Below are 16,238 nucleotides of genomic sequence, written 5' to 3'. Positions count from 1 at the left end.
GAGCATAAACTAGCTGTTTGATATCACATAATCACATATAACCCACCCACCCCTACACACACACCCTTCCTCCCCACCACAGCTTTGCCTCCGCTAGTTACCTCATTTCCTACCCTCCACACTTCACAGAACTTCTGAATATCTTGCGGGTCTGGCAATCTTGGAAGAGAGGATATTGCGGAAACATGGCTTAGATTCAGCCTGAGGGATTATTTCCTGAACGAATATTCACTCTGCAGCGGAATGTGCTAGGTTCAAATGGCTCTGAGCACTATGGGACTTAACATCTATGGTCATCAGTCCCCTAGAACTTAGAACTACTTAAACCTAACTAACCTAAGGACATCACACAACAACCAGCCATCACGAGGCAGAGAAAATCCATGACCCCGCCGGGAATCGAACCCGGGAACCCGGGCGTGGGAGGAATGTGCTAGGATCTGAATCTTCTAGGCAGATTAAAACTATGATTCGAACCGCTATTCGAACCTGGAACCCTTGTCTTTAGTGAGAAAGAGGTTTTCCGAGTGACCTATCCGAGTTTGGAAGGTAGGGGACGAGGTACATGTGGAATTTAACCTCTGAGGGTGGCTCTTGTGTCGTGCTTTGATAACTCGTGGGTAAGTCTGGCTTGAAGCGTCATCGCGAGCGAACTTATTGCCGCTGAGCTATCCTCTTCAGAAATCAAGACAAGTTTGTTGTATTAATCGTTGAGTATTTAGCTATTGCAGTTGTTTTATTAGTTATTTGAAGTCACTGATATCAAGACGAGATGCTCTGAAGTTCATTTCTGATCGTGAATGTACCTGAAGCCCATTGAACTTGAATGTCACAGTTTTGTTGTTGCGAAGTTTAGGCTTACTTCAGGTAACATTATTGGTATACATCTTCCGCAGTTCGCCAAGCTTAAAGGTTCGCCAAGCTTAAAGGTTCACGAAATTGCAATCGTGTATTTGAAGAAACATATGCACTACGAAATTTACATATATAATCCTTTGTGAGACAACATATGGTGGTTTAGGGTTGCGTGGAAAACTTTTTAAATGAAACTGGGAGAGCAGTTTCTATGTATCGGATTTCACTTGCCTGTTCTCAGTGGACTGATCTGTTGAAACACATCCTGTTGTTCATGAATTTATATGGCTACCGTGGGTCAGTTATCTACAACGGACTGCCTATAACGTGAGGAATAGAATCTACACTGAGCATTGTCCGCATTCTTAGCTGAGTGCTGAGCGCATCTGACTGCCATTCAACGGGTCCGGGTTCGATTCCCGAGGGGGTCAGAGTTTTTCTTCGCTCGGGTAGAGGGTGCAATGGTTTCTCCTTCATCCTGATCGATACACAAGTCGCTAAATCTGACGTCAACTGAAAAGACTTGCAACTCCGGTGCCGCGCTTCTCAAAGTGGGGACTCGTGGCCACCAGTGTCATACGATCGTTCGTTCATTCACAGAACTTTTGCGTGCTGAGTGGTTGCGGCGGCGGGTGTCACAGATACCGGACTGAGACGTGGGCGAGAGCACGACGGGCACAATAAACGTGCTGCTGACTTACGCGGACGCTATTCCCTGGGTGACACCAAGCAGTATTCTGGAAACGTAGAGTGACAATGACTCATTAACTGAAAACATGCACGAGGAACCTAAACACACTGAAATTATTCGACAGAAAACAGGACCTACAGTAAGTTCTCCTACCGAAAACATCGTGGAAGTTGGCGGCAGTGCATCTAGAGATCATGTTGCAACAGCCAGTAATAACAAGGAAAAAATGATAGCAAATTCAGCAGCTGGTGCTGAGGCTCCCGAAACGAGAGGCAAATCACTTAAACCAAGAAAGAACAAACTTAAGCAAAGATAAAAAAACAAATATCGCCCGTATTACCAAACCATTTAGAACAAGGAAGACAACGTAAGCAATACAAATATTGCAGAATACCCTAAATCTCACTTCAGGAAGAAGGAAATCTGAAGAGATATATGAGTGCAAATTATTAAGTACACTTTGTTGGACCATTGAAATGAAATGGAAGCCGAGGAAGAAAATCATACACCGGGTATCAACAGATTACTTCAAATACAGATTATTGCAGGGCACTAAAATTACAACGCTCACTGGATATATTCTGAGTAAGTGCGGTAATCTGTATTATAGAAAGTTTTATTAAACTGTACGAGAAAGCATACATCACGCAATCAAACCAAAACATAGGTAATATCGGTCTGACACTACAAACACTGCCAGTTTTCTACAAACTGATTTTACGTAATTACACCAAAGTTAAGCTTTATGTGACCAATATTTATCTACCCCACAGGCTTTATGGGTAGCTCCCAAGGATTTTTTTTTTTTTTTTTTTAAGAAATGATAGCATGTGATTGTACACAGCTTGGAGATGAGGAGATAATCCGTGATTTGCTCTTCTCCCGCATATGAACAGGGTGGAGTCACAAGAAATTTTCCTCTTCTCAAAGTTGGTCTTGCACTTTCCGATACCGGATTCTAGCCTACTGAGTGTTTTCCGTGTCGTTCAGTCCTCTTTATGGTCAGAAGGTAAATTCTCGCGTGTTGCCATCCATTCTGTGATGTCGCTGTCTCTGTTACCCCAGGAATGTAAGGACTGAATGTTTTCTAAGAAAAGTTTTGTAATTTAGGGAAAGTTCATCTTGATTTGAGTTGGGTAGTTGCTGGTGAGTAGCCCACAGAGAATAGGTCTCTGTATTAAATGCTTCATTTCTTTCGAGTCGAGCGGCAAATTCACGGCAGACGTCCTGGAATGGAATACCTGCTAAACAACTGACATGTTGGAGTTAATCACAGTGAGCCTGTGATGATTCTGCAGAGTTTCGATTAGGATAACGTCAACCTATCTGGCATGACTGGAGCCGTAGCAGAGAGGGCAGGCAAATTCTGCTGCAGAGAACCGGGGACTAAAGCTAATGTTCTGAGAACTCGTGGCCGCGTCCTGAAGTTGTGCCAGTCAGTTTTCGAAGGATGTTATTCTATGCTGATACCGTTTCGTCGGTGTTCAAGCTGTGGGATCAGTAAGGTGGTGTACGATCAAGGCTGCCTCCTAAATATACTGTAAGAATAAAGAATAGTTCACTCTTTTAGAGGTTACCAGTTCACTCATGATTTATGGTTGCACAGTGTATATGGAGTGCATGATATTATTACATTTACAGATGAATAGCGCCAGCGGTTCTGAGGTGCCAGGTATCGATCCTTGCTGGAAAACTTATACTACTAATACGTGGTGCAGCCACCACAGATGGCAATGCACGAACTGACTGATATCCTTTTGAGCGTGTAGATGGCGAATACTGTCCTGGGACACGTTGTGCCACGCCTGATCGACCTGTGTAGTTCGGTACGAGTTATTCGCTGACGGTCGCATGAGTCACTTCTCGTCATACCACACACGTGCTCGATTGTAAACGAGTCTGGAAATCGTGCTGGGCCGAGATATTGCTGCATGCCTTTCAGAACGCATTGATTTTCACAAATGCTGTGTGAGTGAGATATATCCTGTTGGTACAACGCATCCCATGCCTGCGCAAGAACGGCAAACGACAGGTCTAACAACATTCTGCACGTACCAAGCGATAGTTAGCGTCCCATCCAGGGGCACCGAAGGTGATCGAGAGTTGTAGATTATCGCACACAAGACTGTAAGCCCTTGGATGGGATGAGATGGGGCCAATAAATCTTCAACGAATGCACACTACCAGACAGCGCTCATCAGGTCTTTATCGTAGGCTGAAACGACCATCACTTTTAAGCAGGCAGAATCTGCTTTCATCTCTGTAGACCACGGTACACCATTCAGTCTTCCACACGATCCTCTGACGTCACGGTGACATAATTGGAAGCTGGGCCAGAGGTGTGTGTGCCAGTAGTCACACCGCTAATTGTTGGTTCGTAATATTTCGTGTTGACACATCTTGGCTCACAAGTCATCTTAAATGTGGTGTAGTACGTATACGATCTGCCGCTACTGATCTTACAATACGACGATCATGAAGGCATCGGTGCTACATGGATGTCCAGAAACTCGTCTATGGGTGTGAGAATGTTCACATGACCATTAATAGCAGCATCGTTTCTAGAATGAAATTTTCACTCTACAGCGGAGTGTGCACTGATATGAAACTTCCTGTCAGATTAAAACTGTGTGCCGGACCGAGACTCGAACTCGGGACCTTTGCCTTTCGCGGGCAAGTGCTCTACCGACTGAGCTACCCAAGCATGACTCATGCCCCGTCCTCACAGCTTTACTTCTGCCAGTACCTCGTCTCCTACCTTCCAAACTTTACAGAAGCTCTCCTGCGATCCTTGCAGAACTAGCACTCCTGAAAGAAAGGATATTGCGGAGACATGGCTTAGCCACAGCCTGGGGGATGTTTCTAGAATGAAATTTTCACTCTACAGCGGAGAGTGCGCACACTGCCAGGAAGTTTCATATAGCGAACCCTCCGCTGTAGAGGAAAAATTTCATTCTAGAAACATCCCCCAGGCTGTGGCTAAGCCATGTATCCGCAATATCCTTTCATTCAGGAGTGCTAGTTCTGCAAGGATCGCAGGAGAGCTTCTGTAAAGTTTGGAAGGTAGGAGACGAGGTACTGGCAGAAGTAAAGCTGTGAGGACAGGGCGTGAGTCGTGCTTGGGTAGCTCAGTCGGTAGAGCACTTGCCCGCGAAAGGCAAAGGTTCCGACTTCGAGTCTCGGTCCGGCACACAGTTTTAATCTGCCAGGAAGTTTCAACAGCATCGTTGCACAACTGGCGCACCACGTTCAACTTGCGTGGTACATCTCCGAAACGACCATCCCGCCACTCGGAATGCCACATTATCCCTTTCAAACTCTCTCAGTTGGCTGCAGAAAGCACTTGTGCGAACCTGTGGCGAGATTGCCTACTTGCTGCACACGTTATCACCGTACTGAGCCTTCTGTGTACGAGCATTCCCTATTAAAGGATAGAAACACATGGCTCTCTAGTAGCTATGACACTACACTACCTACTGGCGGATGACACTGAAATCAGTACATTTACTAACTCACAGGTTTACTATCTCACAGGTGGCATATACTGTCATCGGATCAAAATCGACGTTGTCTTTGCAATGTACTTTTTTTCATCAGTGTATTTTGATGTAGTGGTATATTCAACTTGGGTGTGTTCCAAGGTCAATTGCAATTTTCTTCTTGTTTGTCTGCTTTTATGTGGAAGACTCACACTTGTGTTTTTGATGAATTAGGTTTTAACTGGTTGTCTTGGTTGTAATCACCGAGGTTTTTTGCAGAATGTGGTAAATTCTTCTCAAGATCCTTGTGCTTTTGATGGACTGGGTTTCAACTACTTGTCCTAGTAGTAATTACTGAGGTACTTTAGACACAGGAACAACTTCCTTTAACCAAGCTCTATTCTTGTCTCTTGTGTTGATGTTGCACGGTCGTCTGCGTAGATGAAACTATTTGTTTCTTCTGGGCAGAAATGATTAGTGGTGTAGGTGTTAAAGAGGATGAGAACTAAGACGCTTGCTTGTGGGAGGCCTTTTCCCGGTTCTTCCATCTACATCTATGGCTTTGGAAGACAATTAAAAATCTTCAGTTCTGTAGCAAGTATTCTAATATATGAGTTGCTTTATAACCCTTTGTTATTTCATAGAGCTTCTTTAACAGTAGTTGCCGGTTCTCTGTGTGATATGATGCCATTAGATCGATGAAAACTACACCCGTGATGTAATTGTTTTGAAAACCGTCTTCAGGGTACTACGTTAGGTGTAATACTTAAGAGATGCAGTTTTTCCGTGATCCATAATCTGCTTCTTCGGGTGTTACTGGCTCTATTATTTTGGGTGTTAGAAGAATCATTACTGAGGCTATTTCTTCCCATGCCTACCTCCTCCATCAACTTAATCCACTGTGAGCGGTTTGCCTCAGAAATAGAAAGAATGACACATCGATTAATTGTGATCGTTTCAGCACTAAATGGGTTCATCTAGAAATTGTATTTATATTCATTCAAGAGAGTGGTGTATGTTCCTGGAAAAAGTCCCTATAAGTATACACTTCGGCACTATCTAGGGATAGCTTTGAGGGGGCAGAACCTGCCAGTGTTCACATATTCTTCATATGTTTAGACAGGTTAAATACGTTCAACTTTCTCTGGTTACACAGTGGGGACCTTTTTAACATCTGCCTTTTTTAAACTGTATTGTCTCTTGAAATTCACTGTTTTTGGTCGGAATGCTTACACTAAGTGCCACATTGTTGGACGGTGTTGCGTATGTGGAACCGGTAGGCGTACTGATTTGATGCACCGCTGGGATAGGTTTTCACTAGCAAAAATAAGCTCAGGATTTTAACTACGCTGCCATTTGCCACTGTTGAAAGACGTTGGCAGTTTTCGGTTTTCGGTCATGTGTGGCTGACAGCTGATGATGATCTGCCTATTTTAATATGGCTTCTCCATTTAGATCGTCTTCAGGCTATCTCTGGGTAATGCTGTGGCTATTGAAATCGCAAATGACAACAAAAGTTTTCTGACTTGAAATTAAGAGGAGGTTTGAAATGAAGCCTTTGTTTGGAGGTTAGTGGAAGTTACTAATTCAGACAGTGATGGTTTCATTGTTTTTGTGCCCTAAAATTGGAGTTGAGAGAATCTGACGATTTGGTTTGCCAAAACTGGCACTACCATTGTGAGTATGTCTTTGTACGATTAATTCCAGTTTTAGACCTTAGGGCAGTGATGGTTAGAGTCCCTACGAGTTTCTAGGGTTCACAATAGATAACAGTTTTTAATGTGGCATTGATTATGCAACAGCTCTTCCTTACAGTAAGACAGTTCTGAAATGCTTATAGACATTTTTTAATGCCTGGCTCTGCCAGCATTTCCCAACTTCAGAAGATCTTCATTATCTGATATATGTTTTTGAATGCTGAATACTTCCATGTACTTAAGCAGGATCACCATAGGCACAAGTATGCTTCACTCCATCACAAAAGGTAATCTTTAGATAGTATACTCTAATGAAATGTGGCTGTAAGCAACTTTGTCAACTACGTCATCAACGAAATAAGTACCGACTTATTTGAGGGACACAGATATTACACTGGATTAACACAATGTGAAAATCATAAGAAAAACTGTCAGTGTCTTAAAAATAACATTTCATAGTAAAGGAACAAAGTAAGTTTATAATATAGTAGAAGCAGACTACTTCTTCGTAAGGAGTGATACAAAAATCCATGAACTACTTTCGCTACGTATTCCACGTTTGATTTTAGCTCTGTTAAAATTTGTTTGCCTAGGTGATTGGAAAATTATTTAATTCATGCCTGTATTCAGGAGTTCAAAAGAAGAAGCAATTTATTTATAAATATTTTTCTTACTTATTTGCTTTTCTCTGGAACATGATTATACAATAAAGTGTTTTAGAAAGGGTCGGTAGAGCACCTCGCCGTGGAAGGGGAAAGTCGCACGTTCGATTATTTGTCCGGCACAGTTTTAACATACCAGGAACTTCCAAATCAGCACACATTTGACTACAGAGTGAAAATTCATCTTGGGGTTATAGTCATCGGTTTCAATGATTCCAACACACAGTACACGTTGCTGTATGGAATATACAGGGTGTTTCAAAAATGACCGGTATATTTGAAATGGCAATAAAAACTAAACGAGCAGCGATAGAAATACGCCGTTTGTTGCAATATACTTGGGACAACAGTACATTTTCAGGCGGACAAACTTTCGAAATTCCAGTAGTTACAATTTTCAACAACAGATGGCGCTGCAAGTGATGTGAAAGATATAGAAGACAACGCAGTCTGTGGGTGCGCCATTCTGTACGTCGTCTTTCTGCTGTAAGCGTGTGCTGTTCACAACGTGCAAGTGTGCTGTGGGCAACATGGTTTATTCCTTAGAACAGAGGATTTTTCTGGTGTTGGAATTCCACCGCCTAGAACACAGTGTTGTTGCAACAAGACGAAGTTTTCAACGGAGGTTTAATGTAACCAAAGGACCGAAAAGCGATACAATAAAGGATCTGTTTGAAAAATTTCAACGGACTGGGAACGTGACGGATGAACGTGCTGGAAAGGTAGGGCGACCGCGTACGGCAACCACAGAGGGCAACGCGCAGCTAGTGCAGCAGGTGATCCAACAGCAGCCTCGGGTTTCCGTTCGCCGTGTTGCAGCTGCGGTCCAAATGACACCAACGTCCACGTATCGTCTCATGCGCCAGAGTTTACACCTCTATCCATACAAAATTCAAACGCGGCAACCCCTCAGCGCCGCTACCATTGCTGCACGAGAGACATTCGCTAACGATATAGTGCACAGGATTGATGACGGCGATATGCATGTGGGTAGCATTTGGTTTACTGACGAAGCTTACTTTTACCTGGACGGCTTCGTCAATAAACAGAACTGGCGCATATGGGGAACCGAAAAGCCCCATGTTGCAGTCCCATCGTCCCTGCATCCTCAAAAAGTTCTGGTCTGGGCCGCCATTTCTTCCAAAGGAATCATTGGCCCATTTTTCAGATCCGAAACGATTACTGCATCACGCTATCTGGACATTCTTCGTGAATTTGTGGTGGTACAAACTGCCTTAGACGACACTGCGAACACCTCGTGGTTTATGCAAGATGGTGCCCGGCCACATCGCACGGCCGACGTCTTTAATTTCCTGAATGAATATTTCGATGATCGTGTGATTGCTTTGGGCTATCCGAAACATACAGGAGGCGGCGTGAATTGGCCTCCATATTCGCCAGACATGAACCCCTGTGACTTCTTTCTGTGGGGACACTTGAAAGACCAGGTGTACCGCCAGAATCCAGAAACAATTGAACAGCTGAAGCAGTACATCTCATCTGCATGTGAAGCCATTCCGCCACACACGTTGTCAAAGGTTTCGGGTAATTTCATTCAGAGACTACGCCATATTATTGCTACGCATGGTGGATATGTGGAAAATATCGTACTATAGAGTTTCCCAGACCGCAGCGCCATCTGTTGTTGAAAATTGTAACTACTGTAATTTCGAAAGTTTGTCTGCCTGAAAATGTACTGTTGTCCCAAGCATATTGCAACAAATGGTGTATTTCTATCGCTGCTCGTTTAGTTTTTATTGCCGTTTCAAATATACCGGTCATTTTTGAAACACCCTGTACTAGTATTTATGTAATCTTTTGGTTTGAACCTTGTCTTAAATACGAATTTAAATGTTTGTAGCACCTCATAAGCCGCTCCCGTAGTCCACAGTGCAAGCACATTCAGCCACACACGGCGTCCAATTGGCAGGACACGAATGAAGGACGACTACTTGTATCTGCACACTCGCAACGTCAGCTGCACGCAAGAACCTCATCACGTTACATAACAGCGCTCTCGCTAGGTATGTCCGTGCCCCTACTCCATCTCAGCTGAGAGCTCCTCACCTCGAGCGTCGATCTTGACACAATGAAATATTTTTGTCACCTTATATTCTAATTATGAATACAGCAATATTCATCTCCTCATAACGCCTTTTACAGTAGACCTAATTCATTTTACGTAATAATAACTGATGATCTGTATACATTTTTGTACAGTATAAGCAACGGTATTATTAACAGAAATGCAGAATATTTACACCCATATATCTAAAGGCCTTGCCTTTATTAACCGGTACAGCGCATTCAGCTAATTTGGTCACCAATTTGTGGCTTTGCTTGTAATGTAAAATCCTAGTAGTGCACATATTGAAAAATTATGTTCATTATTCTACACTTCAAATGAAAATCAGAAACGGAATGATGTAATGATAATTAAGTATAAAGCATGAAAAGAGCAGGTTGAACGTAGGAATCAGTATCCCCATCTACTTGTCTTCATATCTCTAGCTGGATGTTACGTAACTAAAGATACTAACCGACCCTTAATTGTCAGCCAAATCACATCGTAACAACTGTGATCGTAAAAATATCTTAATAGACAGATACTGGAGACAATAGTCATCCCTGTCAATGACAGTCGGTTTGAAGCACGAGAGAAATTGCTGCTGTCAACAAATCTTGTGGAGACTTGTGGAGTTGCGTATCTCGCAAAAAGGCCAATGCTCACAGCTGCACTTGAATATGTGCGTCTTCAATAGGCAAAACAATACTGGAAATGACCAGTAGCCTAACACAGGTGAGTAACGACTTTTTCTCTCTGAAATTGTGGAAAATGTTGAGAGCACCGATGGCCGATTGATGAGTTTGACCAGCAGTTTAGGGCACAGTTCAGGCCGGAGGTGATTGTATGGCTTTTTGGGGGTGCTTTTCGTACCTTGACTTAGGCCCATTCATTCAAGAAATTTGACAAAGAACCAAGGTGTTTATTTCAACATTCACGCTCTATCCTCTTCGTCTTCATGTGGGTACTACTTCCTCCAAAATTACAACAACCGTGTTCACAGGGCTTCACACTTCCGTTCTGGTTTGTCTAACACCCAGGCTCAATAACACGCCTCAGCTGGCCTTCTAAAGCACCCCATGGGTAATGTGTAGGACTGTCTGGAAAGGCAGTGCAAACGTAGTAACTTTACGTCGTCTAATCGTCACTGATGGTCTTCAGCTGGATTTTGGATCACTGTAGAAACTGGTGGATTTTCTTCGTCGCCGAAATGAAGTCATGTGGATTCCGAGCTTGACAGATGACGTTATCAACCTCGAAGTCAAGGATAAAAAAATGGTTCAAATGGCTCTGAGCACTATGGGACTTAACATCTGAGGTCATCAGACCCCTAGAACTTAGAACTACTTAAACCTAACTAACCTAAGGACTTCACACACATCCATGCCCAAGGCAGGATTCGAACCTGCAACCGGAGCGATCGCGTGGTTCCAGACTATAGCGCCTAGAACCGCTCGGCCACACCGACCGGCAGTCAAGGATACTTTAAGCGCTTATATTTATCATGAAGTAAATAAAATAAGTCTTTAAATGAGGGTCTAATGGAACTCTTACTAATTAAACGATCCTCCGACAAAGAAGTTCTTTTGACAATACAGTTGAAGGACATATGTGTAAAAAGATGTGAGGCAACGAAATTGCACTAAATTTACTTTAAAGATAATCTACATGAACTATCGGTAAAAAATGGAAATGAACACTGAATTGTTACATATCAAACGCTGAAAAGTCACAAAGCAGAGCGGTGAACATTGAATAATATGTTTGGAAATCAAGGAGCGCATTAAGAAAACTTTTTACATTGAAAAATCTGTACAGAAAAGAAGTGAAATTCTAACAGTGAAACAATTGGTGATGGAGGCAAAGAAATATTCTAAATGTGGTTATATGTGTTAGATAATGATCAGTTTGGCTTTAGGGAAGGTAAAGACACTAGACAATTCTGACTTTACAGTTGATAATGGACGCAAGACTAAGGAAAAGCCAATATACTTTCATGCAATTTGTCGACCTTGGAAAAAGTGTTCGATAATGTAAAATGGTGCAAAATGTTCTAAATTCTGAGAAAAATAAGGAAAGGCGGGTAATATACAATATGTACAAGAACTAAGAGAGAATTTTAAGAGTGGAAGAGCAGGAACGATATGCTCGGATTAAAAGGGTGTAAAACAAAGATGTAGACTTTCGGCACTACTGTTCAATCGAAATGTTGAAGAGACAGTGACTGAAATAAAGGAAGATTCAAAAGAAATTAAAATTCATGGTGAAAGAATAGCAATGATGAGATTCGGTGATGACATTGGTATCATGAGTGAAAGTGAACGAGAAGTACGGTATCTGCTGACTGGAATGGACAGTCTAATAAGTATAGAATATGCACTGAGGGTAAATTAAAAAATGAAAGTAATGAGGAGTAGCCAGAATTAGAACAGCGAAAAACTTAACATCCGAATTGATGGTCATGAAATAGATAAAGTTAATTAATTCTGCTACCTAGGCGGCAAAATAATCAAAAACGGACGGAGCAAGGAGGACATCAAAATCTGACTAGCACTGGTAAAAACGGCCGGCATTCCTGGCCAAGAGAAATCTACGAGTATCAGACATAGGCTACAATTAGAGGAAGAAATTTCTGAGAGAGTACGTTTGGAGCACAGCATTGTATGGTAGTATAACATGGACTGAGGGACAACCGGAAAAGAAGAGAACCGAAGCATTTGAGATGTAGTGCTACAGGAGAATGTTGATAACTAGGTCGACCGATACGGTAGGAATGAGAAGGTTCCTCGGAGAGTCGCCTAGGAAAGGAATGTGTAAGAGGTGCTGACAAGAAGGACGGACAGGTTGGTAGGACATTTGGTAAGACATCGAGGAATAACTTCCAGGATGCTAGAGGTAGCTGCAGAGGGTAAAAACAAGAGAGAAAGACAATAATTGGAATACATCCAGCAAATAATTGAGTTCGAGGCGTAGGTTTCAAGTGCTACTCTCAGATGAAGAGGTTTGAACGGGAGAGGGGAGAGGAATTCGTGGATGGTTGCATCAAGCCAGTCAGAAGACTAACCTCTCCCAAAGAAAAAAAAAAAAAAAAAGAGTGAGAGAATGAAGTAGTCCCAGTAAATAAGCGAGGAAAAATTTTGGAACGTTGTAGTAAGGACTATGGGACCAAACTGCAGAGGTCACCGGTCCCTAGGCTTACGCGCTATTTAATCTAACTTACACTAACTTACACTAAGGACAACACACATACCCATGCCCGAGGGGGGACTCAAACCTCCGACGGGGAGAGCCGCGCGAACCGTGACAAGACGACCAAGACCTCACGGCTACCCCGAGCGGCAATAAGCGAGGAAAATGGTTTAAATGGCTCTGAGCACTATGGGACTTAACTTCTAAGGTCATTAGTCCCCTAGAACTTAGAACTACTTACACCTAACTAACCTAAGGACACACACACACCCATGCCCGAGGCAGGATTCGAACCTGAGACCGTAGCGGTCGCGCAGTTCCAGACTGTAGCGCCTAGAACCGCTCGGCGACCCCGGCCTGCTAAGCGAGGAAAGGAGGTTATGTACATTTCCTTACTAAAATGAAATAATTAGATGGATACCTGATACCTCACACAGTAGCAGTTTGTCATTGGAGGACTAGGGAGAGCAGCAGACTATCTGTCTCGGCAGACAGTAGAATACTTACACACATTATTATCTACATACAATTGCTTTTAAAACGAGCATGTTAATGGAACCGCAGTTACGTTGTTCTACCGCACACCACACAGTACTGCCGGCTGTGGCCTATTTCTTCACAGTAGCTTTACGTTCCCGTAATGAGAGTGTGCCTGCGCGTGAGTGTTTCTGGCGCGTCGCTCGCTATCAAATCTGTTCTTGCCCTGCTTACGTCTTTGGCAGTGGCGAGGAGACAGAAGGGGCGGGCTAGACCGTGAAGAACGGCTACATAGAGGCGCGAGCAATGTGCAGTCGAGTGAGGTGTTTACTCCGCTAATGCGAGTGAGTAAAAGCATGTTGAGCGGGGCCTGGTGCAGGGCTGCCTTCAGAAGCTAAACAGGTTGACGAGCTGGCGGCTGCTTTAAGAAGAAACTGTTGGAAACCGTAGCTGCAACGCGTATGGGCTGTGTGCAGTCGTTGCAATTGTGGAATAATCAAGCAGTGCGGTGGAAGGCGATCATTTCTTCTTTCTTAGGACAGATGGTTCAAATGGTTCAAATGGCTCTGAGCACTATGCGACTTAACTTCTGAGGTCATCAGTCGCCTAGAACTTAGAACTAATTAAATGTAACTAACCTAAGGACATCACACACATCCATGTCCGAGGCAGGATTCGAACCTGAGACCGTAGCGGTCACGCGGTTCCAGACTGAAGCGCCTAGAACCGCACGGCCACAACGGCCGGCTCTTAGGACAGATCATCCGTTACTCATAGCCAAGAACTTGCCTGTGCTGAAACTTGGTCGCTCCTCCATTTGAGTTGTCTTTTGTGTTTTTCCGACTTGGTACCAATTATTGATAGTTAGCTACGGCTTTCCGATTTACTTTCTCGTTTATATTTTTTGATGTGTCAGGGAGAAGCGTGTTTTATCTGCTCATGAGGCTTGATCAGCTGATAAAGCACGCCCACGTCTGTCTGTAATCATTTTGCTCTCTTGAACGTTTAAATTAGTATGGTGTAAGAGTTTCGTATGTCTTTAACTTGTTAAGTAGTGTTCCGTTCTGTGTACATTGCAGTGGGAACCTGTGGATGCAGTTAATAAGTTATTGTTCTTACTTCACGGTTTTTCTACTACTGCTTACTCGACGTGGGATCCTTTTTAACAATCGAAACCTTGTGCACGGGCAAGAAAGATCGCAGTATGAGAGGTATTTCTGTGTCTGTTTGAGAAGCTTCAGAAAGTATGCAAGCTCACGTCGGAATTAGGGCTTTTGTGCTTTAATTTTCTTAACAATTAATTGGTGGTGTAATTTCCCGTTACGTATGTTACAGTAGTAACCAGTGAACGTGACTGACAAGGACGGTGGCAGAACGGGCGCCATCGTATTGTAAATACTGAATGCTTGTATCTGGAAGAGAACTCCCATGGCGCAATAAAGTACATGTGGTTACCGAATTACGAATTATCAACCAGCTGACAAGGGCTCCGCAATTGTTACAGTTAATATTTTGATTCATAGATTCCGTTGCAAATTTGAGTGAGACAGGCGAAACACCTTTAGTACTGTTTAATCTCCTAAGTCATTTAGTGTTGTTGTGTGAAGAGAGCACGGACGTGTCTCATCGACCGTTTTTCTTCAAAGGTAGCACTAAATGGTAATTTTACCTTGGGTCATATCTTACCCTAACTAAATTTAAAGAACTGATACTGGTTCAGCAGTACACATGTTTCAATTTAATATATCGTCTTTTACTCAGAATTAAACAAGGCAAGAATAGAAATAGTCTACCTCTGTAACGAGATATATTACAAAGGGGACTGGCCTGAGGACTTTGCTGCAACAGTTATGATACCAATAGAGGCGAAAGAGAAATACTAAAAAAATGTGAAGAGCACCGGACCATCAGTCTAATTCCTCATGCAGCTAAAGTCTTGCTGAGAGTGTTGAATAGAAGGTTATATGGCAAGCTGGATAGAGGGATTGCAGAGGAGCAGTTCGGATTTAGAAGAGGAAAAGGATTAAGAGATGCTATTGACCTGCTAAGGACTACAGGGGAAAGATATACGGAAAATGGTAGAGAAATCATTACTGTTTTTATAGATTTAAAAAAGGCTTTTGACAGAGTTCATTGGAACAAGCTGATGGATATCTTGAAGAGGAAAGGAGTAGATTGAAAAGAGAGACGACTGATACAGAATCTATATTTACACCAGAAAGTAAGGATAAGGATTGGAAATGAAATGTCAGAAGGAAGCAGCACTGGTCGAGGTGTTAGACAAGGTTGTTGCCTTTCCCCACTGTTGTTTAACGTATACCTTGAATAGATTATTGCGAAAAGTTTAGATGGGGAAAGAGGAATATGTATTGGTGTAAAGAGAATAGAATGTATAAGATTTGCTGATGACATGGTATTAGTGGCAGAAAGTGAGCGGACAGTGAATAACATGCTCAAAGATCTGAATGAAGCTTGTGTGGAATATGGGATGCAAATAAACACAGCAAAAACAAAGAGTATGGTCATCAGTACAAGACGCAGACTGTCCAATATTAAAATAGGACAATCTACCATTAGCCAAGAAAGTGAATTTAAATATCTCGGAAGCACAATAACTGAAGACTTGAGATGTCACCAGGAGGTGAAAATTCGAATTGCCATAGCGAAGGACACATTCAACAAAAAGAGGAGACTGTTATGTGGCAAATTAGATAAAGGACTAAGGAAAAGGCTTGGCAAATGTTTTGTCTGGAGTGTGGCACTATATGGGGCAGAAACATGGACACTGAGACGCGAGGATGAAAAAAGGTTAGAACCATTTGAGATGTGGATGTGGAGGAGAATGGAGAGTATAAGCTGGATGGAAGGAGTGAGTAATGAAAGATTATTGGAAAGGGTTGGTGAGAGGAGATGTCTGCTGAAGGTTGTAAGAGAAAGGAAAAAGAACTGGTTGGGACATTCATTGAGAAGGGAGTGCTTGCTAGTAGATGCTTTGGAGGGATTGGTTTGTGGGAGAAGACTGATAGGAAGAAGGAGATACAAGGTGATAGACTACATAAAGGGAAGAGGAAATTATGCAGACCTGAAGAGGATGGCAGAAGACCGGACAGCCTGGAGAACTGC

The 16,238-nt window shown here is 42.8% G+C and overlaps 1 protein-coding gene across 1 annotated transcript in view; it reads left to right on the top strand.

The window, feature by feature from the left end:
- The first annotated feature begins 1,631 nt into the window (after positions 1-1,631).
- Positions 1,632-16,238, top strand: part of LOC124795798 — a 31,927-nt gene continuing 17,320 nt past the window's right edge. Inside the window, exon 1 of the mRNA XM_047259878.1 lies at positions 1,632-1,818. Coding sequence (XP_047115834.1) covers positions 1,632-1,818 — 187 coding nt within the window. The remainder of the gene's footprint in view (positions 1,819-16,238) is intronic.

The sequence above is a fragment of the Schistocerca piceifrons genome, chromosome 4, assembly GCF_021461385.2.
Source record: "Schistocerca piceifrons isolate TAMUIC-IGC-003096 chromosome 4, iqSchPice1.1, whole genome shotgun sequence".
NCBI lineage: Eukaryota > Metazoa > Arthropoda > Insecta > Orthoptera > Acrididae > Schistocerca > Schistocerca piceifrons.
Note: the sequence above shows the minus strand (reverse complement) of the source record. Positions and strands in the feature narration are given on the sequence as shown.